The 25,558-nt window shown below is 39.3% G+C and overlaps 2 protein-coding genes across 7 annotated transcripts in view; one reads left to right on the top strand and one right to left on the bottom strand.

Moving 5' to 3' along the window:
• The window catches only part of otofa (otoferlin a), a 78,054-nt gene extending 60,056 nt beyond the window's left edge, over positions 1–17,998 (top strand). Inside the window, exons 26-47 of one of the 5 annotated variants that reach the window (XM_042390501.1) lie at positions 62–223; positions 639–710; positions 984–1,103; positions 1,182–1,343; positions 1,550–1,712; positions 2,970–3,040; positions 3,241–3,270; positions 3,391–3,528; positions 3,616–3,691; positions 5,094–5,239; positions 5,326–5,460; positions 5,555–5,692; positions 5,786–5,913; positions 6,442–6,612; positions 6,879–7,039; positions 7,374–7,516; positions 7,599–7,687; positions 7,928–8,026; positions 11,329–11,570; positions 11,774–11,952; positions 12,521–12,621; positions 16,081–17,998. In XM_042390501.1, the coding sequence (XP_042246435.1) occupies positions 62–223; positions 639–710; positions 984–1,103; positions 1,182–1,343; positions 1,550–1,712; positions 2,970–3,040; positions 3,241–3,270; positions 3,391–3,528; positions 3,616–3,691; positions 5,094–5,239; positions 5,326–5,460; positions 5,555–5,692; positions 5,786–5,913; positions 6,442–6,612; positions 6,879–7,039; positions 7,374–7,516; positions 7,599–7,687; positions 7,928–8,026; positions 11,329–11,570; positions 11,774–11,952; positions 12,521–12,621; positions 16,081–16,261 (2,907 nt within the window). In that variant the 3' untranslated portion in view covers positions 16,262–17,998. Of the gene's footprint in view, positions 1–61; positions 224–638; positions 711–983; positions 1,104–1,181; positions 1,344–1,549; positions 1,713–2,873; positions 3,041–3,240; positions 3,271–3,390; positions 3,529–3,615; positions 3,692–5,093; positions 5,240–5,325; positions 5,461–5,554; positions 5,693–5,785; positions 5,914–6,441; positions 6,613–6,878; positions 7,040–7,373; positions 7,517–7,598; positions 7,688–7,927; positions 8,027–8,250; positions 8,350–11,328; positions 11,571–11,773; positions 11,953–12,520; positions 12,622–16,080 lie in introns of all 5 variants that reach the window. The other 4 variants (XM_042390499.1, XM_042390502.1, XM_042390503.1 and 1 more) reach the window with 4 other exon arrangements.
• An 11-nt stretch (positions 17,999–18,009) lies between these two features.
• drc1 (dynein regulatory complex subunit 1 homolog (Chlamydomonas)) lies at positions 18,010–25,010 on the bottom strand. 2 transcript variants are annotated; one of them, XM_042390505.1, is made up of 17 exons: positions 24,816–25,010; positions 24,530–24,584; positions 23,717–23,841; positions 23,355–23,538; positions 22,972–23,109; positions 22,447–22,533; positions 22,251–22,373; positions 21,905–22,032; positions 21,687–21,821; positions 21,016–21,439; positions 19,945–20,034; positions 19,720–19,803; positions 19,506–19,600; positions 19,141–19,287; positions 18,957–19,059; positions 18,332–18,399; positions 18,010–18,081 (listed from the first exon to the last, which is right to left on the bottom strand). In XM_042390505.1, exons 1-16 carry the CDS (start codon positions 24,887–24,889, stop codon positions 18,373–18,375), a joined length of 2,019 nt encoding a protein of 672 aa, XP_042246439.1. In that variant the 5' UTR covers positions 24,890–25,010; the 3' UTR covers positions 18,010–18,081; positions 18,332–18,372. The 2 variants fall into 2 exon arrangements, with proteins under 2 accessions (XP_042246439.1, XP_042246438.1); XM_042390504.1 differs by lacking the exon at positions 18,010–18,081 and having other exon boundaries at positions 18,263–18,399.
• Between the last annotated feature and the right edge of the window lie 548 nt (positions 25,011–25,558).

Genomic DNA, 25,558 nt, shown 5'->3' with positions numbered 1-25,558 from the left:
TAACTTCCTTCCCTTGTCCCCTGACTGTCTCGACTGCCCGCTGTCATGATGTGGTGTTCAGGGAAAGGCAGAGTTCATAGGTCGGACGTTTGCGAAGCCCACCATCAAGATGTGTGATGAGCACTACGGCCCTCCGAGGTTCCCGCCACAGCTGGAGTACTACCAGGTTTACAGAGGGAACTGCACTGCTGGGGAACTGCTGGCTGCCTTTGAGCTGCTACAGGTAACATATGCAAGAAGACACACACATGAACACACAAACAAATGTTTGAACGCTTTTATATATGCATGCACACACACTCAACTCTGTAGAGAGATTGCATGTCACTACTGTACAGGTTGGAAAAAAAGCAGGACTTAAATGATGTGAAGCATACACAAAAGAAAGTGGAAACAGTCCAAAAATATAGGTTTTCTTTCTCTCTGTCATTTATTCTGTGTGTATTTATCTTCATTTAAAACTCATCTTATGTTCTTTGACTGTTTTCACAACCTTTATTCACATTTTTTTAATAACTGCCTGCACACGGCATCACCACATTTACTTTACTCTTCCACAATCTTCATATTTACTTTTCCTTCTTTTTCCTGCGAAATATCCATTTCTCCCTCTTGTGCCTTCCTCCCGCTGCCTACAGATACCTTACGATTCGGAGGAGATTAGGCGAGCTCTGATTGCTGTCCATAACTTTGCTGTTCCTCAAATAAAGGTGCTATTTTCTTTTCATTCTCTCTTTTCATCCCACTGCGTCTTACTCTTGGGGTTTCTCGTCAGTGTTTGTATTGTAATAAATGCACCAACATGACATGACCTTCTGCCTCCTCCGTTCTTCTTCGAAGTTGTTACACTAAGCAAAGAAAGATTAATATTTAGGACTGTAGGGAAGAAATGTATAACAGTGCTCATACTGAATCACAATGCAGAAATGACAGAAGCGTTGCAATCTGCTCAGATTTACTTCCCCTCTCTCCTCCCTAATTAGATTGGTCAAGGTGGGAGAGCTGACCTTCCTCCCATTGAAGGGCAGACAGACTCAGAACATGGACCGATTCTCCCTGTGCCACTGGGCATCCGGCCTGTCCTGAGTCGCTACCGCATAGAGGTGAGATTTTAACCACCACCTCTGTGTTTTGAACTATTATGGATCCTCTTCCCTTACTGCTGTTTTCCTATGGTTCAGGTTTTGTTTTGGGGCTTAAGGGACCTAAAGAGGATTAACCTGGCCCAGGTGGATCGGCCCCGTGTGGATATCGAGTGTGCAGGTAGAGGTGTTCAATCTGCCCTCATCCAGAACTACAAGAAGAACCCCAATTTCAGCACACTGGTCAAATGGTTTGAGGTGGTGAGTACAAATGTTTATTTATGACATTACAAAGCCTGACCTCAGACATGTCACATTACATCCAGTTGTTTTTCGTAAACTAATCAGTCTCCTCAAGGCCTAAAGGTTGTCAGGTTGTTTTTGATTTATTGCATTAAACATTATTGAAATCTTTTGGAAGCTTAGTTTTAGCTTAGTTTGAGTTCTTGTTTTAATCTTGTCCTCAGGACTTGCCAGAGAATGAGCTTCTCCACCCTCCTCTCAACATCCGAGTGGTGGACTGCCGCGCATTTGGCCGCTATATCCTGGTGGGGTCCCACGCCGTCAGCAGCCTGAGACGTTTCATCTACAGCGCCCCAGACAAGACCTCCAACAACTGGGCCACTGCAGGTGCTGAACCTCATCTGAGGGAAAATATTCAATACTTAAAGAGGGCTTATTATGATTTATTTTTATTTTTCAACACTGGAGTGCCTCCTTTTTCCTGCATTTCTTTTGGAGAAACAGACATGTATTCAATAGTCACTGTAATGAGGGGCTTAACTTTTGTAAGTGTGTTTGGAGAAGCACTGTGTTTTGTATTGGAGAAGCACTGTGTTTTGTATTGCCAAGTATGAATTCTTGAGTTTATTGTCTTCACCAAACTTTATATATACCATATTTAGATGACAAACAAAACATATCCATCTTACTGTTCTTCTGCAATTGGTTACTAAAGTTTTACAGGCGTGACCTAATACACTTTAAGAGCCACAACTCATCCAATTGGAGCCGAATGTAGCAGTTCTGTACAAAAGGGAGCTCTGAACAAGTCTGTACAATCTGATGCAATTTCACCCATAGGTTTCACTACAAAAGACATAAAATTGGTACAGCAGCAGCTGGCAGCAATCACACACATTTTCTGCAGGAAATACCCATTCTAGTATTTTTTTTTTTTAAGTTTTTCTACTTTTATTTATCCAGGGGAAAGCTTTGCAGAGAGTAATGCTTACTCACAGTTGTAGAATGCATCATCTATAGAGGACAGTGTAATGTCTCTACAGTGTCAAGTGTATAATTATTTACCAATGTAATACCATTAATACTGAAAGCCTTACATTTGAGAGGCATTTCATTTATACATATTACAGTCAGCCTTTGCAATTTAGAAATATCCATATAATATTTAATTCATATAAATCATGAGGAGGACAAACCTTTGTTAATTTCTTTTTCAGTTCTGGCTTTTCTCTTATTCTGAAAAAGGGCTGTAGGTTTTACCAGACATGGTAAAACAATGTCTGAAAATTTTTCTTAGACTTTGTTTTAACCTGCGTGGATTGCCTAGAAAATCAAAGGATACTGTATGTCAAGAAAGGTTAAAACAAACTTATTTACTTTCTTCACTAACTTTGCTGATTTCTCTGCTTGCTTTGCGTTCTTACGACCTTTTGTACTTACGTCCTCTCTCCACCTGTTATCTTTTCTCTCTCTCTCTCTCTCGCATGTGTTCGGCTGTCCTGTTCTTTCCTGCCATCTGCTGTCTTTTCCTTTCGGGCCTCGCTCCAGCTAAGCTTATGAATGGCTACATGGTCCTAGCCAATGGCGGCTCCCAGCCTCGCTCCTCACCCAGCCTTTCCTCCCGCACTCTCTCTCGCCCCGCAGGTGACGTCATTGTCAACATGGACTCAGAGCCTGGGGTCCGAAAAATGGACACAGTTGTCAAGTTAGATGCTGTAAGTTTGATAGTCGTATGTTGATGCACAGTAGAGCATTGCCTGCTAATTTCTATAGTATACTGTGTGTGTTTATATATGTAAAAGGTGCAAGTGAAGCACAGCTTTGCTTCTGCTTATGGAAATGTGCTACTCATTCCTGTGTGATCCACTGTGTGTATTAATCCCTGTGTTGTTTTATGTGACACCCCCTGTCATAGACGTCTGATGCTGTAGTAAAAGTTGACATGGTAAGTAATCGCTCCTATAGAAATATGGCAATGAAAATATGCACTGAAGTTATTTGGTGCCTCATGCGAATAAAAACTGAGCTACTGAGAATCACTTCAGTGTCTGAACTGTTTCAACAGACCGAGGAAGAGAGCGACAAAGAGAAGAAGAAAAAGAAGAAGAAAAAGAAGGGAGGGGTGGAGGAGGAAGAAGAGACAGATGAGAGTGTGCTGGACTGGTGGTCCAAATATTTTGCTTCTATCGAGACACTGAAGGAGGTTTGTCTATTCTATTGTATTTAGTCCACTTTAGTCAAGTGGAGTCTAGAGTGTATCATATGTTTGCCCTCATAATTTTCTCTGCAGACCCTGAGAGCCCAGGAGGCGGCTCAGGCTGAGGCGGAGGAGAGAGAGGACCTGGAGATAGCAGCAGAGGCAGCAGGTATTGAACAACAAATCAGCCAGGCTGCCTGCCAGCAAGCCTAAATGTCTGCAGCTTTGATTTCCTTTAAAGGGATATGTCACCAACATTGCATTTTAAGTAGTTATTCTGCAAAACCGACATATTCCTGACTATTTTCAGTACATTTTTTTATGGTTGCTTAAAAATAATTCTCAGGTGTTTATGCATTTTTAGTCGATAGCTCTGAGTATGAAGAGAATGAATTGTGTTTTGTCACCTGCAATGCCAGAGAAGTCAGCAAGAAAATTGTTATGAATTTTTTTCCAGTACAAAAAATGTGCTCTTTAGGAATGAAATGACAGTCATTGTCTATGTGAAGCTGAGCATGCAGAGGCAGCATACAGTGTGTGCTTCATCCCAGGTCTTCCTTCCCATTGAACTATCCTCCATATGTGCTTTGAACAGAGTCGAACATCATCATATTCATATCATTCATGACATTCATGACCTCCCAGCTCTGCAGTACACATGAAAGTTGGCTGAAATCGAATCACTGACTACACAAAAATAGTTTACCATCAGGCAGCAAACTATAAATATAACTCTGATCTGGAGATAGATGCTACTTCTAACAACAGAATTGGCAATTTCAGTGTTAAACTTTGGTATAAACTATAAACAAATGACATACAGAACTAGTCAAAAGTTTGGACACACTTTCTCATTTGCAGTGAATGGGAAAATGTGTCCAAACACATGAAACATAATATTTCTTTTATATCGTTGTAAAATTAATAAGACCACATTTCCCTGGTTGCCAAGAGGAAGTTGAGCAGCATCTACATTGAATTTTATAGGTTATCAGCGAATTTTACTGTGACAATCATTTTCAACATGCTTCATAACACTTTTAAAAGGGTATTCCACCTATTTATGAAATAATGATAATAATAGTTTATTTATAGAGCATTTATCAAAACCAGAGATTACCAGAGATGAAGTCTTTTACAACATAAAATAATAATCAAAATGAAATACATACAGAGTAAATTAAGTAAAATATGTGATATGTAAAAGTAAATACTGATTTTGCAAGTCTGAGCTGTGGTGCCCTATAACAGCAAAAGCTTTGTCCCCTTTAGTCTTGCATCTTGACATGGGAACTGTCAAAAGGGTCCTGCCTGAGGACCTCAGAGTAGTAAGTGTTGCGCCACCATTAAGTTGGGGGACTCACAAAAGTCTTTTGTTCCAGGAGTGCCTCTCTAGAGTTCAGTAAAGAGCATTTGGCTAAATTTACGAGATGAATTTGGGGAAATATGTTCCCTTTATAAGCACACTTGTCAACTTTCATGTTGAGTGCTGTGTGCAAACCTTGTCATCCCCTCTTCATGACTCAAACCCTGCTTTGTCCGCCTCCACCTCCACTCACTCCTCCAATCAGATATCAAACCTGATGACCTTCTTCTGAAAGGCTCCAAGATAAGAGAAAAGACAAAAGAGAAGAAGAGCTCCAAGGACAAGAAGAAGGGTCAAGCTGTGGATGGATCCGAGAAACGACCAGTTAAATCGAAAGTGGACGAGTTGATGGTGAGTGTATCGTTCACACTCAGTCTAAAATGAACCAGTATGCACTAATATTCATAGACATACTTGGTGTTTGGTGACCTACACAGGTGTACAACAAGGAGCTGGAGAGTGAGTATGGCAACTTCGAGGACTGGCTTCACACTTTCAACCTCTATAGAGGAAAAGCTGGGGACGATGACGAACACGCTCTGGACGATGACAGAATTGTCGGAAGATTCAAGGTGGGAGTAAAAACAAGTGCATCCCTGCCGACGCAAGCTGACAAAAAATATGATCACGCCTCATCTGTAACCCGTTTGTTTTTCTGTGACTCAGGGATCCTTATGTATGTATAAGCTACCCCTGTCAGAGGAGATCACGAGAGAGGCAGGATATGATCCTAACATGGGCATGTTCCAGAGCATTCCTCATAACGATCCAATCAACGTCCTCGTCCGTGTCTATGTGGTCAGGGTAAGTGACCTCCCCACCATTTAAATCTATACTCCAGTTAAAATGATCATTTTCTTCTAATCTGTCCTGTTCTGTTTTATTCCTCCATGTCAGGCCACAGATCTTCATCCTGCTGATATCAACGGGAAGGCTGATCCTTACATTGTCATCAAGCTGGGCAAGTCAGAGGTCAAGGACAAAGAGAACTACATCTCCAAACAGCTCAATCCTGTATTTGGCAAGTGAGTAGAGAGAAACCTTCTCTTTATATAGTTAAACTTTGTTGTCATGCATTGGTAGAGAGAAAAGAGAGAGAAGAGAAAAGTCTGTATGAAACTTATGTCAGGGGGGAAAAAAGGCAGAAAAATCTAAATAATTCTGAACTGCTTAAGTCAGATTAACGAAACCTTGCAGCGGTCATTCAAAAAGTATTGTCCTGATTTTTTTGTGCAGCAGATATTTTGAAACCAAACCTGAATCTTCCTCATACATATATCTTAAAGGGGACATATGCTTTTTCTCTTATTTTCATACTGTTATGATGTCAGATGTCTGTTAAACATGGTCAAAGTTCCAAAACCTGAGATGAACATATGTAAAAACACTCCCTGTGAGCCAAAAGCCTGCTCCGAACGCTCCATTTGCAATGTTACCTAAAGAAGCTCTTTGAATTGTAAATCATGCATCAAGATATTCCAGTAAACCCCACGACATGTCCCCTTTGATTCCCTTCTTTTTCTGTTTATCTTCCACTACGCCTTTCTGCTCAGATCATTTGACATTGAAGCCACGTTCCCCATGGAGTCCATGCTAACGGTGTCTGTGTATGACTGGGACCTGGTGGGCACAGATGACCTAATTGGAGAGACAAAGATTGACCTGGAGAATCGTTTCTACAGCAAATACAGAGCCACCTGTGGCATATCCTCCAACTACTCTGTGTGAGCATCCATGTGTCTTATCCTTTACATGTTTAAGTGATTGGTTTAGTAACAGTTTGACCATATGAAACTAGACACTTTTATTGTTAGTATTGTTTGAAATCTAGTGTACTTTGTAATTTGATTAGGACAAGAGTAAACAGAAATGTAATAGTCACTCTCTCTTCAATCTTAAGATCCTTAATTTGACTGAACTTAGTATTTCATATGTACCTCAGACAATTGAGAAATGTAATACCCTTTTTGTTATTATCTATTGATATTAGCCATGGGTACAATGTCTGGCGTGATCCTATGAAGCCCAGCCAGATCCTGACGAGGCTGTGTAAGGACGGAAAGATTGATGGACCTCATTATGGGCCTGGAGGAAAAGTCAAGGTGGCGAACCGCATCTTCATGGGACCTACGGAGATTGAGGACGAAAATGGTAGGGAAGTGTTCTCCTAAAACCGTGACAATAATGTAAAGGTCCTTCATATAGGATTTCAAACATCACTTCACCATCGAATTAACTGTGATTTTGTACTCAAAAAACAATATCCTTTTATACTATGCTCACTATGCTCTGTTGAATGATTTTAATTGTACCACAAACATTTCAACCACATTTAGTCTTTCTTCTACCAAGGTTATTGTCTTGAACAGCACTTCTACTATGTATGTTTCTATATGTACAGTATGTTGATCACATAATTTAGTTTTTTTGCTTACATCAGCTTTCACTTTTTCTCTGTCTTCTCTTGGTTGTGTCGATCTCGCAGGTCTGAAGAAGCAGACTGAGGAGCATTTAGCTTTGACAGTGCTCAACCACTGGGAGGAAATCCCGAGGGTGGGCTGCAAGCTGGTCCCTGAACATGTGGAGACCAGACCCCTGCTGAACGTCGACAAACCTGGCATCGAACAGGTAGGAAAGACCGAGCCGCTTTATCTGGAGACCTTTAACAGATCAGTCTGAAAGTTACTAAACTGTATCATTTTACTCAAAGGGTCGTATTGAGATGTGGGTGGATATGTTTCCTATGGACATGCCTGCTCCTGGACCTGCGATTGACATATCACCACGAAAACCAAAGAGGTAGGTCTGGCTGGTGATTAGAGAATAAGATTATTTCTGATAATAGCATGAATCCAATGCAAATTTTGGGAAAGATATTTATTGTACTGTCTAAAGTTCTTCAGTTTTTTCAACAGAATTTGTAGTTGAATCCCCAGGTTAAATAATGGTGAGTCTGTTTGACTAGTTAGCTCTCTATTTACTGTCAGATATAAGTCCAACTATGTGTGTGTATGTGTTCCTTCCTCCCCCCCTTACCAGATATGAGCTCAGGGTGATTATTTGGAATACAGACGAAGTAATACTGGAGGACGATGATTACTTCACTGGGGAAAAGTCCAGTGACATATTTGTCAGGGGGTAGGTACAGCGGGATGCGGTGACCAAGCCTCATCCCGTGGGTGTGAGCTGTGTGTGATTGTGTTTTGCAGTTAACCATTATTTTTTTTGTTTTGTTTCCATTTTTTCTGTGTGCGTGTTCGTGTCGTTTGTTGTGCGTCTGTCTTTGTGTTTGTGGTGTGTCTCCTGTCTGTCTGTCTGTCGTCCTCTCTCTCTTCTCTGGTCAATGCTCTGCTGGTGTCTAGCTTTGAGCTCCGTGTTGTTATTTGGAACACTGATGACGTAATTCTAGAGGACGATGCTTTCATGACAGGAGAGAAGATGTCTGACATCTATGTCAGGGGGTAAAACACACGATTCCACCGCATGGCTCGTACAACTACCCTCCCTTCCTTCCTCCTGAAGCCCTTGAATAATTTTTTTATCCCCTTTCCCGCTTCTTGTCTCAACTTTCCATCCAGCACGTATCCTCGCTTGTCTCTAACTCTCCAATCAGCACGCTGAAAACTAACAACAAATGAAAAATTAGTCCAGTCAAGACCAAACCACATAAACAACTTGTTGAGTTTGATTATAACTGTAATTGTACCAAAACAATCCAATGGCATTCACGCAGTTAAAAACTCACAGACCTTGGAAACAGCAAAAACTTTTCAGCAAAAATGGATGAGAAATACTCAGAGGAATTCAAGACAAACTCCCATCAGCTGAGGAAAATCGTGTGATATGATCAAAGGCTCTAGAGCAGCAATTGGATAAGATTGTTTTGCCAATTTTGGATATGTTTGATAGAAAATATCTTAACTTCCTGATCTGTCATCTTATGATGTGCCTCAGCAGAGAGGCTTTTTCTTTAGCCAACCTTCAGTTAAGATTTCTAAGGTGAAGAATAAATTCAAGGATAGAGGTGGACTGTTAAACTTTTGGTTACTTTTGGCAACACCTTATTATAAGTCCCCCTATTAAGTGTTTATGAGCGGTATACAAACATTGAATAAATGGTTTATAACACACTATAATGTAGTTTTAAGTAGCCTTAAGTGTTTATTCATGTATTTGTCAACAAATATATCTCCTCCTGTGGGCACATATACATGGAGGTTAGTGTATAAAAAGATAACAAATGACAAAATAGTCAAACAGTTGTAATAATATCAAATATGTCATTGGAGAAATTATAATTGTGGACAAATACTGTACATTAAAAAACACTTAGAAATGTTCTTGTATCTGTTAACAACTTCATTATAGTGTGTTATAAACCTTGTATTGAATATTTATATACTGCTTATAAATGCTAAATAGGGGGATGTAAAGTTAAGTGTTACAGAGGGTTTGTGGTTTGGTCCTGTACTGCAGTTTCTACTATAAATTACTTTCCAGGAATTTTAATTTCAAGACATTTGCAGACTCTTGCATGGATGTATACAAGCAAAGAACATGCATGCCAGTACTGACACATGTTTTTAACAATGTTGTCATGTTACAGCACAAGACGTTTTTCACGGCAGACATTTTGACTCGTGATAGCAGGAAAAACACATCAGCATAACGCTCTGGAACTGACACATAAAACAAATGCAGCCATTTTTTATGTTCTTAGTTCCTAATTTTCCTGCCATGACATGCCTATATGTCTGCCATGGAAAAGGTGTTTAATGCTTTGGATATTTAAAGTTTTTGATGCGGAGCCTCCTTACTCCTGCATAACCAAACTCACTTCTCCCTCAGCTGACTCGGTGCCACCCCGGCGTGGATGTGTCACCTCAGGGTTTCACTGTAACAAACAGGGTACCATCCTCAAACAACCCTAAACACTTGGAGGATGATTAAGTATTTTTTTAAAATCCACGTTTCCTTTTTACTGTAGATTTCAGCGACTGACACAACTGTCGAACATTGAGGAGGACTGGGGTTGTTTCAGATGGATCCAGTGTTGTGATACAGTGGTTATGATTGAGGCATGTTTGACACATGTCCTCTATAGCCAAGCAAAACATTCCCAGTACTTAATCCCAGCCCTGCCCTAATTTAAGACAATGCATCTCAGTCACCAACAGTGGTGGAAGAAGTACTGAGATGCTTTTACTTAAGTAAAAGTAGCATTATTACAATGAAAAAATACTTCATTACAAGTAAAACTCCTGCTTTTAAAATCCTACTTAAGTAAATGTAAAAAGTATTGGTATCAAAATGTACTTAAATTGTTATTATTAACTAAAAGTATTCATTACGCAAAATGGCCCCATTTAATGATAAATGCTACATTTTGTAATATATGTTAAACATTTAGTGTTATATTGATCATATATATATTGTTGGAATAATAATATTGATTTATTGATGTTTGCATTTTAATGTTTTCAAGGTAGAGCTAATTTCAATTTATACTGTTGTGTGGTCTAATCAATAACAATACATATTTTAAAAACTGATCATATGTTTTAATGTATAAATATTGATCTGAAACATAGTAAATATAGCTGTGAAATAAATGTAGTGGGGTAAAAAGTACATTTCCTTCTGAAATATAGTGGAATAGAAGTAAAAAATGGCAGAAAATAGTACAAAAGTACAAACACAGTACTTAAGTAAATGTACCTCTCCACCACTGGTCACCAAATCATAGCACATTCTTCTCAGTATTTCTTCAGATCTGTCAGACTGACAATCCTCCATTGTCAGCTTACGTTCTCATATTTTTTAGTGTGTGGTGCAGCTTCCCTCCCTCTTCCTCCTGACTAATGAAGCCAGTCTCACTCAACTGTTAATGAAAAAGCTCCAGCCGGCACACAAAAAAACCCTCACATGCTTTGATCCTCTGCTTGTTAGTATCTGCAGTCTGACACTATAAGGACAAAAGATTATTGTTTAACAGTCAGTTTGTATAAATTTCACTAATGGCATTTCTGCAAGCTTTTTGTTTGCATGGCTTTGAAAATAGTGTGAAGCTCCAACATCAAATCAGATTTGAATGGATCACTCAAGAAACACCTTTAACACACAAAAGTGTGTTAATCTGATTCGCTGTTGTGGAGTCGCATTATGCGTTTTGATTTTGACCAATTAGCATCATCTCTCTTGTTGGCAGACTGGTACATTTATAACATGTCCTTTGCTTCGTGTTTAAATTAACCAAATTAATATACTAACTGACAGACAGTTTCCTACACATTAAACTTTAAAGGTGCATGACTGATAAAATCAAATAACAAGATCTCTCTACTAATCTCACCAAACCATGATTCTAAAGGTCAACCTACCTCTAATTCTGATGACCCTGCACTGATCTGTGGTCTCACCTGTCTGTGAACCTTCCACAGGTGGCTGAAAGGGCAACAGGAGGACAAGCAGGACACAGATGTGCACTACCACTCCTTGACTGGTGAGGGAAACTTTAACTGGCGCTTCGTCTTCCCCTTTGATTACCTCATGGCTGAGGAGAAGATCGTCATCTCTAAGAAAGAGTCCATGTTCTCCTGGGATGAGACCGAATACAAGATTCCTCCTCGTCTCACGCTGCAGGTCTGGGATGCTGACCACTTCTCTGCTGATGACTTCCTGGGTAAGGGCTGATAGAGATTATAGCAATTTTTTCTTGTTCCTGAATGCTGTAATCCCATAGAGAGTTTTCAATTCCAAATTTTTGGTCCATCTGTCTCTTTAGTTGTTTGTTTATAGGATGAATTACCCATCTGTTTTACCATGATCATTGCCAGGAGTCTTACCACAATAGTGTCTGACTGCTTTGACAATAACTGCTCCCAGGTGCGATTGAGCTGGACCTAAACCGGTTCCCTCGTGGCGCAAAGACGGCCAAGCAGTGTTCCATTGACATGATCCGGAATGAGCAGGAGCTGCCCACCATCTCCATCTTCAAACAAAAGAGGGTCAAGGGATGGTGGCCTTTTGTGGCCCGTGATGAGAATGATGAGATGGAGCTCACGGTAAGACAGTCATGAAAAACTGAGCATATCAGCATGAAATCATCGTGGTGAAATTACTTCTAATCACCAGTTAGAAAGCAAATGTCAAGGCAGTAAAGGATGAGATGAAATAAGCAGTATAAAGAGGAGTGCAAGTAAAGAAAGAGCCTTAAAAGCAAGAGAATTAAAGCAAAAAATACAAGTTCAAACGTGAAACTTTTCAAGATAATGTTTTTCTCTTTCTCTTTTTCTCTTTTCTTGTAAAATACTGGATACTTTCACCTCTTTAGACCTCAAAAAATCCTTCAAATGAAAAAAATGCTTCCAAGGAAAAATCACTTTTCAGTTTAACTCAACAAAAAGGTCTTAACTGTGATAAAGGGTCAAACATAGAGATTAGTTACATTTAAGGGGTCAAAAGTCAAAAAATATTGGAAACCACTGCATTAATCTATACAGGCAATACAAGGTTAATATTCCCTGTGTCAAGCCTAATTTCAACAGACCCAACCACACTGAACCAAACAAAAATACCACTTTACTATCTACCAAGTGGATTATTTTTTAATGATTGATGCTGTCATTGCAGGGTAAGGTTGAAGCTGAGCTCCATCTGGTAACAGCAGAGGAGGCAGAGAAAAGTCCCGTAGGACTGGGACGCAATGAGCCGGATCCACTGGAGAAACCAAAGTAAGATATTGACTTGTTGCTTTGTTTGACAATATACGTAGAATCTAACACTCACAAACACTCCTACAGTTACTTACAATTTGTTACTTTGGCAGTTAAAAACTGATGAGCGAGGAGTGTCCCATAAATCTCTTCAGGAAAATCATTGTCACAGTGCAAAAAGCAGTGTTACAAAAATTTATCAGCAATTTACCACCAATCAACATTTGATCTTAATTTATAAAGGTGTGATTTGGTCTAGTTTGACCCTTGATGCTTTCTGCACTGTCAAAAGGCCACTGTTACACTTTCGCACTCGTTTCTCCTCCTACCATTTCTTCAACTGTCTCCCTCTGTCTCTCCCCTCCTCTCGTCCCTTCCCTCTTTTGTGTATGTGACCCCTCTCCTCCTCTACCTTTCTCTCTGTTCTTGCCTCCATCTGCATTCCCTAACTCCCCCCCTCCACCTCTCCCTCCTCCTGCAAAGTCGCCCGGATACCAGTCTTATGTGGTTTCTGGGCCCTCTGAAGTCCATTCGTTACTTCATCTGGCACAACTACCGCTGGCTGATCCTCAAGGCCCTGGGGCTGATACTGCTGCTGCTCATGCTGGGCCTCTTCCTCTACTCAATCCCTGGCTACCTGGTCAAGAAGATGCTGGGGGCCTGACGCGCTGGTAGCCTTCGCCCCCTCTTCTTCCGCTGTCTCTGCTTCTCTATTTAACCTTCTTGCTCCATGGGTTCGCCGTCCTAACTATAGCGCTTCCTCTTCTGTCCAGCCAAAACACTCTTTTCCTCCACTGCTATCTCTCCTGTGTTGTCTTAGCTATAGAACAATCTCTTTGTTTTGTGTCTATGTATCCGTCTCAACCCTTTGTGCAACCCGGTGTCTTTTGCCATCAAGTGCCATTATACACTTTGTAAGTGACCAACTGTGAGTTATGAAAGAAAATGCAGGACTGTTTTTAGGCATAGACAAGCCAGGGCACCACCAGCTGGAGCTATGCCAAACAGCTGGAAGAAATCTTTTGTAATTAATTTCAGATGCCCCATCTACCTCTAAAGTGTGAGTGAGTAAAACCAGTAGGCCACAACAAACAATAGAACAATAGAAACAGCAGACATTACGGTAATACTTTTTTTTTCAGGCCCTTTAATTTTATAAAAATTTCCTGGGATTTTTCCAAGTAATTTGCAGGTATTTAACGGTTAATTTCCAGGACAGTTTAGAGAGGGTGGTGCAATGTCGTACAAATTACTAAGAAAAAAACAGACAAAAAGTGTTAAATAGCCAATTAATTATATTTGGATTCATACATAGATATTAATTTGCAAAAATTCTTAATAAATTAGACTCCTAACAGTTCTAACTGACAGGACATACTTAGTTTTCAGTGTATAGTTTTGTGTGTCAAACTACATATCAAATTATTTTCTCAAAAAAACTCTACACTACCAAATTACATAACCCTTTCAAAGCAATGTCCCAAGAATGAACAGTTAGTCTAGGATATTATTGTAAGAATTACTGTAATATGTTAATATATCATTGGACACACAAAACTGCACACTAGTAAGCATTTTCTGTCAGTTAAAGAATTGTCAAGAGTCTAATTCATTAAGAATTTTTTGTAAATTAACAACAATGTACAAACCCAAAATATAATGAGTGGGTGCTTACCAACTAAACATGCTTTATACAGTTTAAGTTCTTTCTTATAATTTGTTCCAAATTGCACCACCCTCTCTGAAAAATGTCCTAAAAATTAACCGTTAAATACCTGCAAATTACTCCAGGAATTTCCAGGAAATTAATAAATATAAGTATAAAATTAAGGGACCTTGATTTTAGTTATTTAATTTAAGTTGCACACCTGTAAACATCAATATTTAGTCAATGTTGAGGTTAAAGAGAGTCTGTTTAAATCCCATCCAGACATTCCTGCAACAATGGATACTTATTGACACCCAGATATTATACAAAATAAAATATGACATTATACAAAATACTGTAAGTCTGATTGTGATAATACCTGCACCTCAATAACAACATATAATGCTAGAATAATTCAGGAATATGAATAATCAGGATTTTAATGTTCCATTTCATATCCTGAATATGTTTAAAACCAAGATAAGACTCTTAACAGGGACACCAGTGTGCATATAAAGGAACTAAATGACATACTGCGTCTTGATGACAAGACACAAACTAGAAGTTGAATGAAGTTGATTGAAACTAAAGGAAACTGCCCTGAAAAAATGTCAGGCACCAGTGTTTGGAGCGGTTGGTCAATCATCCATCTGTTTTGTCAACATATTCATTGTGCATGTTTCTTATTGTAAAGCTTTTAGTCTGTGATGTGGTATTTTGGTCTTCTGAAACATTATACTAATAAAAAAGTGGCTTGTGAGCAGTAGGTGATTTGTGGGTGGATGAGGGGGGATGCCATCCCCTTTGTTAGCAAAATCATCGAATTGCATCCCCCTTGTTAACTTGTTATCCTCCTCTCCATCCCCTAGTAGCAGAGAGAGTGCAGGGATAGAGAGATTGTTTAGTTGAATATGTCTGCCTGACTCATTGATCCTTTATCTAACTGAGGTTTGTGCAAAGGTAGAATCTATGGCCCCATCCACAGCTCTGAAATATCAGTAGCCCAACTGTGCTGTGTACTGATAAATCCATGACGCTGTCCGTGGTGCTGAAGTAGCAGATGGTTTTGTACTTCTGCCTTTTTCTCTCAGTCCTGCCCTTCTGTCAGTTCCGTCTCTGATCTATAATATTCTCTAAGCTATATACTATAAGTACTCAATTCTATAATATATTGTAGCCTATATATTCTATAGAGCAGTGTCACCTTCATAATCAAAGTGACAAGTAGCAACGTGTAGTCACGGAGGTGGAAGAGGATCATAGAGACACACTGCTGCTGGTAAAGCTGAACAATGACAGAGAATTGTAATAAATTCTTAATAGAAGCAGAAGTTTTAAAATGCAGACTGACTGGTTTTGCAATATTATTTGGAATTTTGAATATACACTGTTAATATAGAAACTATTTATATTGTAAAGCTTTAAATTAGTGGATTTTTGGAAATATTATGATTGAGATGGTTTTAGAAGCTAAACTTCAAACATCATTGAGTATATGATTGCCCTTGTTATTAATTTTAGTATCAGTAATATAAAGTTTAGTTTGCTGTGTCCTCTGCTTTATCCACGATTTCTCGGTACAGTCTCAATCGTCTTCACAGACCACCATCCCCTTTGTTAAAATTTCACAAATCGACCTCTGGTTGTGAGCATGGCACATTAAATTTGATGAAAATACTCAAAAATAAAACATGGCTTACTAACCACTAATGCCAGCTTTCTCTTTCTCTCTTCCATCCCTTTCATCACTCACCCCTCCTCACCCTCAATCCATCCTCACACCCTCTTCACCATATTCTTCACCTTTCACCTCCATCCCTCCCAACTAGCCGCCCAGACACCACCTTCCTGTGGTTCCTGAGCCCGCTGAAAGCCATCCGCTACCTGGTGTGCAACCGCTACAAGTGGCTGATCATAAAGATCGTGCTGGCCCTGCTGCTGCTGATCATGCTGGGCCTCTTCCTCTACAGCATGCCGGGCTACCTTGTCAAGAAACTGCTGGGGGCCTGAGCGGCTGCTGGGGAGGACAGGGAGGGAGGGGGGAGGGTGCTGGCTCAGGTGTCCAAAACCAGAAGAAGGTGTCCCGCTCTCTCCCTCAGTCTCACTCACAGGAAGGGAGGCAGAGGGAGGAGAGGTACTGTGGAGGTCTGATTGCATTATTTTATCCTCTGTAATCCATTCTGATCTTCATGTACAGCTTGACACCTTCCACTTTACCTCTGAGGAGAGAAGCAGAAAGACTTTTCCCCAAAGTCATGAGAAACACTAACAGTAACCTCTATCCAATCTGCAGCAAGTTTAACAAATCTAATCTGGACTCCATCCTTGAACTGACTGAAAAGCAATCATCTGGCAGAAAGTGACCCCTTATCTGACCTTATTTTACTAATAAATGTTACATGACAATGAATGTTTCTTTAACTGTTTATACAGCTTTTAATCTAAGCATTTCAATTCATTTATCGAAGTATGTTCATTTCAGAGCACTGGGGTTGTGGTCAGACGATTGCATGGATGTTCATTTCAAGTGATGCTCCTTGATGCTGTTAAATCTCCCATTTCTGCTACAATGTCTGCTGTTGATTTAGGTTAATAGGGAACAAATGAACAATATTTTTAACAATATTATAGCCCTTGCAGTCTTTGCACACTTCGAGAATAATAATGAAGAAACAAAAATAACAAAGATGTCTATTTTCCTAATGACAGAACAAGACAACTTCAAAATTAATCAAATGGTGAAATAATGAAATAAGCTTTCCACAGGGTCAAGTTATGTTAAACGTTTAATCTCTCAAATAAAAGCAACCAAACCAGACTTGGGTTAAACAATATTTGCAAATAATTCTCAGCAGCTGTTTTAACCTCTTTTGTATAATCAGTATGTTGACTGTGTAAGCTCCGGTCAGAGGTACAGTGGGTGGGTTCTCTCAGAAGCTAATGGACACTCCCATATTTTTGTGTAATTGTATAAATGCTCACTGTTCTGTGTCACAAACCCTGCTGACATAATCCTCAGAATAAAAAAAATTATTTGCAAATATCATTCAACCAGGCCAGGACCAAGATCAGTTTTCTACCAAACTGTAGGCTTCTATGTCAAAATGCATGCATCATAGTGATAACTGACCAGAGAGGTCATGTGTGTTGGCATGACTGTCCTTCCACCTCGACACGAACAAATTACAAACCCCTGTTGTCTTTAACATTACATATAATGTAAAGATTATCTCATGGGAATATGATAAAAGTGCACTTGAGCAGAGTGGTAAAGGAGTCTGGGAAAATTCTCGAAACTCCGGCACTGTCCCTGTAACAGATGGCATCGTTTGCAGTGTCCATTACCCACTTTTCAGGATTTGCCTGTGCTTGACCTGTCGTTCATTTGTGTTGGAGTCTTTGTTTGTGATTTTGTGTTTCAACGATTACAGAGTTATTGTTTGCACTAAACTTGCCTGTTTTTACGATGAATTTGTGTATTTATATATCTGTTGAAAATGTGTGCACTATTTATTTATTTTTTGTCTGTTTTGGCAATTTCAAATAAAGTTAATTCCATGGACTACATGTTTGTTAAAGTTCTCTCACCCTGAGTGCGTGAGAAGAAGAGGCTGCTTGCAATTGCCTTTTTATTCTTTAAATCTCTCTGTGCAGTCGTCCCAGCGCCAGCATGTCGTGGCTGCTGAGCCCGGTGAGGACGATGTGTATTGTGGCCTGGAGGCACTACAAGCTGCACTGTGCTGTGCTGCTGGCCGTCGTGCTGGTCGTACTCTTCCTGGTTCTGCTCTTCTTCTCTCTGCCCTCAGAGCTCAGCCACAAGCTCTTCAACACTGTTGGGTAGAACAACATACATGCAGTCCTGACACACACACGACCACTGTATGTCTCTCTTTGTACCTCACAGGAGCTGTTGTATGTCTTTACTCAGCTATAATGGTTACTGATGTTGCAGTTGATTGTTCTGTTTTTTTTTTCTTTAGGGATGTAAAAATAAAAACTGCAACCTCAACATGATTTAAAAGAAGCTTTATTTTTCTAATGAACATAAATCACTCAACAAATACCGATGATTCCACATACATGTCCTGTTTCCGTTGGGATGATTCAAAGCTGATTGAAGATTATTGAATCTCCAACTCTGTGCTGACCTGTCAGAGATGTCAGATGGATGATAGAGAATAAACACATTCATTTATCCTATTAGCTTCATTTTTAATTTGGTCTATAAAATATCAGAAAATAATTTTAAAAAATGCACATCACGTTCCCAGAGCCCAAAATGTTGTCTTTAAATTTATAGTTTTGTCCAAACAACAGTCCAAAACTGAAAGATATAAATTTTTCATCAAATGCGATAAAGAAAAGCAGAAAATCTTCACATTTAAGACACTGGAACCAGCAAATGTATTGTATGGCATTTTTCACTTGAAAAACGACTACTTATAAAAGTGGTTGATTGTTAAAATTATGAATTTTCAACTAATTCATTGATCAATTGATTAATCCACTAACTGTTTCAGGTTTAGAATAGGCTGTTATGATTTTAAAAAAAAACCTACATTACACCATTATATTACACACATTACATTACTGTATATTGTTGTTACTTTTTGTATACTTTTGTTGGGAAAGTTACTCATCTGGAAAACAGTGTGACTCATACAAAAAAAACATATCAGAGACATAAATGAAAACACACACATACTCTTGAGTTGAGAGATTGTTGCAGCAACATCCGCAGCTCTGTGTTCTGCTGCCTCAGACTCTGTGTCTCAGTGGTGAGCTCGGAGATCTCTGTCAGGACCGAGCTGAAAACACAGAAAAATAAAAATTACCCATTTGAGCGTGGATGGTCGTTTGCTTTTTGTTTGTGTGTGTGTGTTACTCACAGGTGCTTTTTTAGTATGTTCTCTGCTGCCTCCCAGAGTCTGACTTTGTCCTCAGAGATGATGTTGCCCATACTCTCCCAGTAGGCTTCATCCTCTGAAGCATCCCGGACACACAGAAAGCTGGGCTGTTGGCCAGCTGAGCTCTCCCTTAGAAAACACCAGGAACAGATTAGCATCAGGTAATCATAGCAAGACAGAAAACAAGCATACGTTTGCCTTTGTTGACATGGAGACATGCCTATTTCTTTCCAGCTGTTGGAACTAATTGGTAATTTCAGCCTTTAAATATAATGGAAAGAAATACAATCCTCGTAAATAAGTGGTTTATATGAGGATTGGTTATTTCAGTACATTTTTTATCCAACCTGTAATGCATGTGCTGCTTTAGGAAACTCTTAAAAGCAGGCAGGACATGGTTAGGATGCATGCTGGAGGATTCACCCAACTCAGCACAAACATCCTGCGGGCAAAGAAAACACACTGATGCAGAGATGCAGAAATAGTAATTATCTAAAAGTCTTGTTTGTCAAGTTGATGTCCAGATGGAACTCCGCATTCCTCATCTCTTTCCCTCCTCACCTCAGTCAGCTCTCTCTGCTGTTGTTGGTACTTTAATAAGAAATCAGCCAATTTGGGCACATCTGCCTCATCAATGCCAAAAGTCTGGAGGAGAAAACAAAATAATTGCAGACACCTTTTAGCATTAGTTAAGCACGTTTTTGCTACATACAGTCCAACAATACACTGAAAGCAGCTGCTGAAGACTGCAGTGTGCTGGCTGTGTTTGGCCAAAAATGAACTCACACTAAGGAGAGAGCCCAGCCTCACAACAGTCTGTTCATCCTTCTGCAGGCGAGCCAGCAGATTCAGGAGTTTATCTTCCATCAGGAAGCCCTGAGACAGGAGGAAAGGAAATATTTGGTTGAACATGCTTGTCACATAATTTCGTATTATTCCTTTTATGTGCTGCTTTGATGACTTCAAACCATAATATTAGCATTTTGATTAAGGAAAGCATCATTGCACAGATTAAATTCATTTACTCTCCCTTACTTTGACTCTGCACACATACTTTCATAACGCTTTCACATACACACATGAAGGACTCCAGCCTGTAGAGAGGATGTTTCAATTAAGCTACAGATCATCTACAAGCTTCACAGCAGCAATTTGGGGCACATTATAGTCCATCTAGAAAACTGCAGCTACAATGCGACCAATGCAGCAACTTCAAAGCTAAATCGGCTGGAGAGATTACACGAGAGATTATAAGACAAACACGCAAATCAAAGGACTAGTTCAACATTTTGGGAAATACACTTATTTGCTTTTTTGTTGAGAGTTGGATTAGAAGATCGATGTCTCTGCTGTAAGTATGAAGCTGGAGCCAGGAGCCAGTTAGCTTAGCATAAAGAAATCAACCATAAGCACCTTTAAAGCTCACTAATTAAAACGTTATATCTCATTTGTTCAATCCGTACATAAACCACAGTGTAAAAATGTTAAGTTGTGGTTTTACAGGGATTTATGCGACGCACTATTTCTTGGCTGGGATCAGTCACTTCCTGGAGATGTGTCAGTGTGAGGTTGCCAGGCAACCAGCTGAGACTGCAGATTATTTAATAAACAGGTACAGTATAAGAGTAATATCAATGGTCTCATTTCTTGTCAAGAAAGCATATTTCCCAAAATGTCGAACTTTTTCTTTAATTCAATGTATGCATAATGACACATACCTTCTCATGTTATTTCTGTGACATGTTTGTGTTTATGATATAAATATATGATGTGATTGTCTAAAACGGTGTATGATTGTTAACCTCTGCTTAATGAACTCTTACTTTCATAAGCATAAATTATAGGCTTCTTTCTCACCGACTCATCACATAGCAGCTCCATAAGCGTCTTCATCGTCTCCATCGACACCTTCCCTTCCTCCTCTGCAGCGCTCCCACTCTCCACCGCTGTCCCTTCCCTGCACGCTTCCACGTCCGTGCTCTCAGCGTCAGTGCTCCCAGCTGAGGCATCCATCATCATCCCCTGGCTACACTGTACAGCCTGCCCAGTTTGAAACAGCTGGGAGACAGCCTGGCAGGTGGGCCCCTGGGCCTGTTTCTGAGGTTGGAGTGGACCAGAGACATCCATGAAGGCCATAGGAGGTCTCTCCCAGGGTAAACCAAGATGCTGCTTGTAGATCAGCGAGTCAATGAGCAAAGCTCCCTCCACTAGTTGCTTCACCTCGGCTTCAATCATTAGCCACATATCCTCAAACTTCTTGGCATCCACAACTGCAAAGTGCCTGCGTGGAGTGAAGCAGGGGTCAAAGAAAAGATGGTGGATCAAACACTTGATTCAAGTTTTCATGTAAAAAAAGGATTTTGTATCTGTCTGGTAGCAATTACATCAGACCCTTCCATTGTTTTATTTGGAAAATATCAGCCTTTTCCATCAAGTGTTTGTTTTGTTGTCTGGCTAAATGCTGTGTTTTGTCATGCATGTGAAACAGTGTACGCCCTGTGATAATTATGTGAATAATTATGACTCACTTAATTTTCTTCTGTATGCGTTCGTATTGCTGGAAGTTACGTTTGTATTCCTCAGACAAATACCGGTTCTTCTTCTGAAATTGTTGGTCCTGTCTGGTATACTTGTTATGTAGGTCTTTCACCTGTGTCTGCAGACTGAAACACAAAGCCGAGAAACAGTGAGTGAACTGAATATAACAGCGTCAGTATGTATATGTGTGAAAATCTGTGTGTACTACCTGAGGATTCTGGTCTTCATTTGGGCCAGGTTGACTTTGTGTACTACTGTGTTATTCTTTTGCTTTTGATGTTTCAAATCTACGATCATGTAGTTGGCCTTTATATATTGACGTTCCCTCTCCAAAACCTATACAGGCAAGAATGAGACTGCTTTTCAAGTGGTTGTGCATTTATTTTATTCTTGGCAAGGCAATAACAATAACTACTACTATCTACTGTATGTACTGGTTTCTGACCAGTATTTTTAAATAACATCAAAGAAAAATGCTGGGCTCATCAGGAACCCTTATCAAATATCAAATAAAAGGATAAGTTACTGGGATGCATCTTGATATTTGTGCAAACCTGAAATTTTTTAGCCTCTCCTAAGTCGACGACGCAGGACTTATCAATAGTTTCCATCATCAGGTTGTGAATTTTTGCCTCATACTCCTCCACTTCCTTCCTCTTCTCCGTCAGCCTCTTTTGCTACAAGTAAATTAGATATAATTAGACACACCGTTGATACATCAGCATTTGTTTTTATTTCAGTTATCCTGACCTGTTTGTCCGTAAGCTCCTCCACGTATTGTTCCCAATCGGTCCTGTGTCTTGTAAGCAAGATCTCGTGTTCCTGCTTATAAACACTCTATGAACGACACAAAGGGCAGCTATTAGTAAGAATGTCTCAATGACAGTGTTAACATGCTGATGTTTAGCAGGTATGATGTTCACCAGCTTAGTTCAGAGTGTCGACTAATTAGCACTAAACTCAAAGTACATCTGAGGCTGATGGGGATGTCATTAGTTTTTTAGGTGTTTGGTCATAAAAGACAAATTAAAATTTAAATTATTCAATTGAAAGCCAGAAGGTGAGGGCAATCTTGAGAAATCAGTCAAGATAATGAATCAGTTTCCTGTTGCAGGCCTCATCCATCTGATTCCCCCTTACAAGTTCATTTCCATTTGTCATTTTGGAAGATGTAAATGAACTTGCTAGGGGAGTTTGAAGTTTGATGCGGAGGTTCAAACGTACTCTACAAGTTATTTAAAGCTGCTTCTCGACCCAAATCTATTCCTACTGTACCTCAGTCTGGGCCAGCTCCTCCCTGTAGGCCTGTGTCAGGGTTTTGATCTGCTCGTCCATCCTCTCCATCATCACATCCAGCTCCTCCGCGTGCTTCCTCAAGTCCTTAACATAGCAATCGTCTCCATTCTTCAGCTCCTGTTCAGACAACACGAGAGGTGATCAAATTAATGAACAACGCCTCAGATTACAATGGCAAATAACTCTAAAACCTTGTATTTGAGTTTTGTTTTCTGAGGTTTTCTGCTTTTTATTCTTATTATTATTACTTCTTTATATATATCTTTACTGAGAGGGTATTAAATAATGTCTGACTTAAGTTGGTGACTCTATTAAAAATATATTTTAATAATAGATAGATAGATAGATAGATAGATAGTTACCTGTTGTAGGTCATTTATGAGTTTTTTCTTGTCCTCTACAAGCTCAGCACACAACTGTTGCTGGCTGTTCAAGGCTTCCTGCAGCTCCTGTGGAATCACCTTCTGCTTAGCCATCGACCAACCTCTGCTGATCTCCTCAAATTTTTCCTGGCTGGACTTAACATCATTCTCCAGCTGCTCCAATCTGGGCCAAGAAGGACAAACATGGCAGCAAACAGGGATGGAGGAAAGAGAGAGAATGATAAAGATAGAGCAAGTAAAATTTCCCATTAGGTTTGTTTAAAAAGATGTATTCTGAGAGGACTGTATCTTTATGACATCAAACATAAAGAGGATAATGGGGAATCTGGGGAAAAAATGACCTTATTCTGCGAGCTTCCTCCAACTCAGTCCTTCGCAGTGATTCTTTCGCATCAGCCACAGTTCGGATGTTGGTCACTGATGTCGTCAAATCTCTCTGCAGGTTGATTATCCGCTGAGTGGGTAGCTAATATAAAATAGGACAGTTTCTATTCAAGTTATCGCACTGCTAATTATGTTCAATTATATTAAAGTGTGAATTTCAAGAAATCGCACTCAAGGAAATAGTGGCTCATTGTAATGATCATTTTACCAGTATTTATCTTTGATTGATACATTACTTAAAGTTTCTCTGAGCTCACAGAAAATCAGAGTTTTCGATCATGATTAGTGACGTCACAACTAGTTTTGGGCCAAGTTTCAGTAAAGTAGTAGACATTTTGTATCCAGCAGTTAAACTTTTGAAAAAACACATCAGACACAATTTATTATTCAAAGCAGAGGATTTTTGTATGTCTCAAAACGTGAGTGTCGGGGATCTTTAACATTACCTATCATTTAATTTTGACGTGGTCATGGAAAATATATCATCATTTGTCATAATCAGTGCTATGTTGTTTAAGTAATATTATCAGGTATATGAAAAGTCAAGTCCAGCCTGTTTTACTGATTCCTTCAGAAATAAGAGAAAGACATTTGAGGAACAGACAAAACAGTGTTATTATCAGGCAGCATTGTTTATGTTTGAGTAAAACATTCAAAGACAAACTACTGAAAATGGGTTGTTTGTGTTCTCCTACATACAACTTTTATTTAACTGTCTTAATGAAATTTGAGAGGAAATGCAAAGGGAAGCATTTGGAAACTAAACAAACCAGTTCACTTTCCTCCACCTCTTCCTCTTCTTCAGACTGGCGCTGTATGGAGACCCTTTATGAAAGTGTACAGTAACAGTAGGTTACGTTTAGCCATTGTATTCAAATGAAAAGTAAACATGATAAAACATAATGAAAAACTGCAACGCGTGGATTTGTATATCCTTATAAAGCCAGTAAATTATTGCACTTATTTCTAGATTAATTATCATTAAGTTGCTGTTGTCCAGGCAGTATGAAACATATGTTAATTTGTATTCGTTAGCGTGAAGTTTTCACGATTTACCCGTTATTAGCCTCTTCATTTTCCGACACAGACGGTTCAGGCGCCTCCTCTGGATCCTTAACAACTTCTTCCATATTCAGAGTATGCTGTATAAAAGTTACCCACACTTATAAAATACTAAAATGATGAGGATAGCAAAAACACAGCAGCTATCGCCGCAGTCTGTTTGGTAAGTGTTGCTATGGCGACCGAGTAACGAGTGCTGCCTTCGGGTGCCCCTCGTAAAGCTCGGACTTAATAGATTACTTAATAGGTCATAGATTAAACAGGATTTGTGCAAAAAAAAGTGCTCTTAAAAAACACCAAAAATTAATGGCTGTTGTTGTACGTTAGAGGTATTTCTTGACGTATTTTATGCTCCATGAATTTATTTAATTGTGTACTCACATGATTAACATTATGTGATTCTGAAAGAAACTAAGGGGAGAATATTATTTGAATGCAGTTGCTGAAAAAGTAAAGTAATAATTGAAACTATACACTTAAAAGCAAATCTGTACGAGAATAAGGAAAGATGTGAATTTAAAAAAAAATAGTAATAAAAAAGTTTAAAAATAAGTAGTGAGTTGTGAATGGGCTAGGGTCATGACACTGAAGATAACACAAATTTTCTTTTTACTTTTTGTAATCATTTGAAGGACATGGAAACATCTTGTCAAAATGATTGCTCTGGCTCTGACCTTGTACTCTACAGTATATAGGCACTTTTTGACAATAAACGTTTTCTACTGTCATAGGCAGCT

The sequence above is a fragment of the Thunnus maccoyii genome, chromosome 17 (assembly GCF_910596095.1).
Source record: "Thunnus maccoyii chromosome 17, fThuMac1.1, whole genome shotgun sequence".
Lineage (NCBI taxonomy): Eukaryota > Metazoa > Chordata > Actinopteri > Scombriformes > Scombridae > Thunnus > Thunnus maccoyii.
Note: the sequence above shows the minus strand (reverse complement) of the source record. Positions and strands in the feature narration are given on the sequence as shown.

What these genes read in the sequence shown, in the direction of transcription:
- drc1 (XM_042390505.1), bottom strand. Translation starts at nt 24,889, where the DNA reads ATGGAAGAAGTTGTTAAGGATCCAGAGGAGGCGCCTGAACCGTCTGTG. An exon ending in GAGAGGCTAAAAAATTTCAG is followed by an intron (nt 22,033 to 22,250) that starts GTTTGCACAAAT and finishes TTGCCTGTATAG; the next exon opens with GTTTTGGAGAGGGAACGTCA. An exon ending in ATGAAGACCAGAATCCTCAG is followed by an intron (nt 21,822 to 21,904) that starts GTAGTACACACA and finishes TTTGTGTTTCAG; the next exon opens with TCTGCAGACACAGGTGAAAG.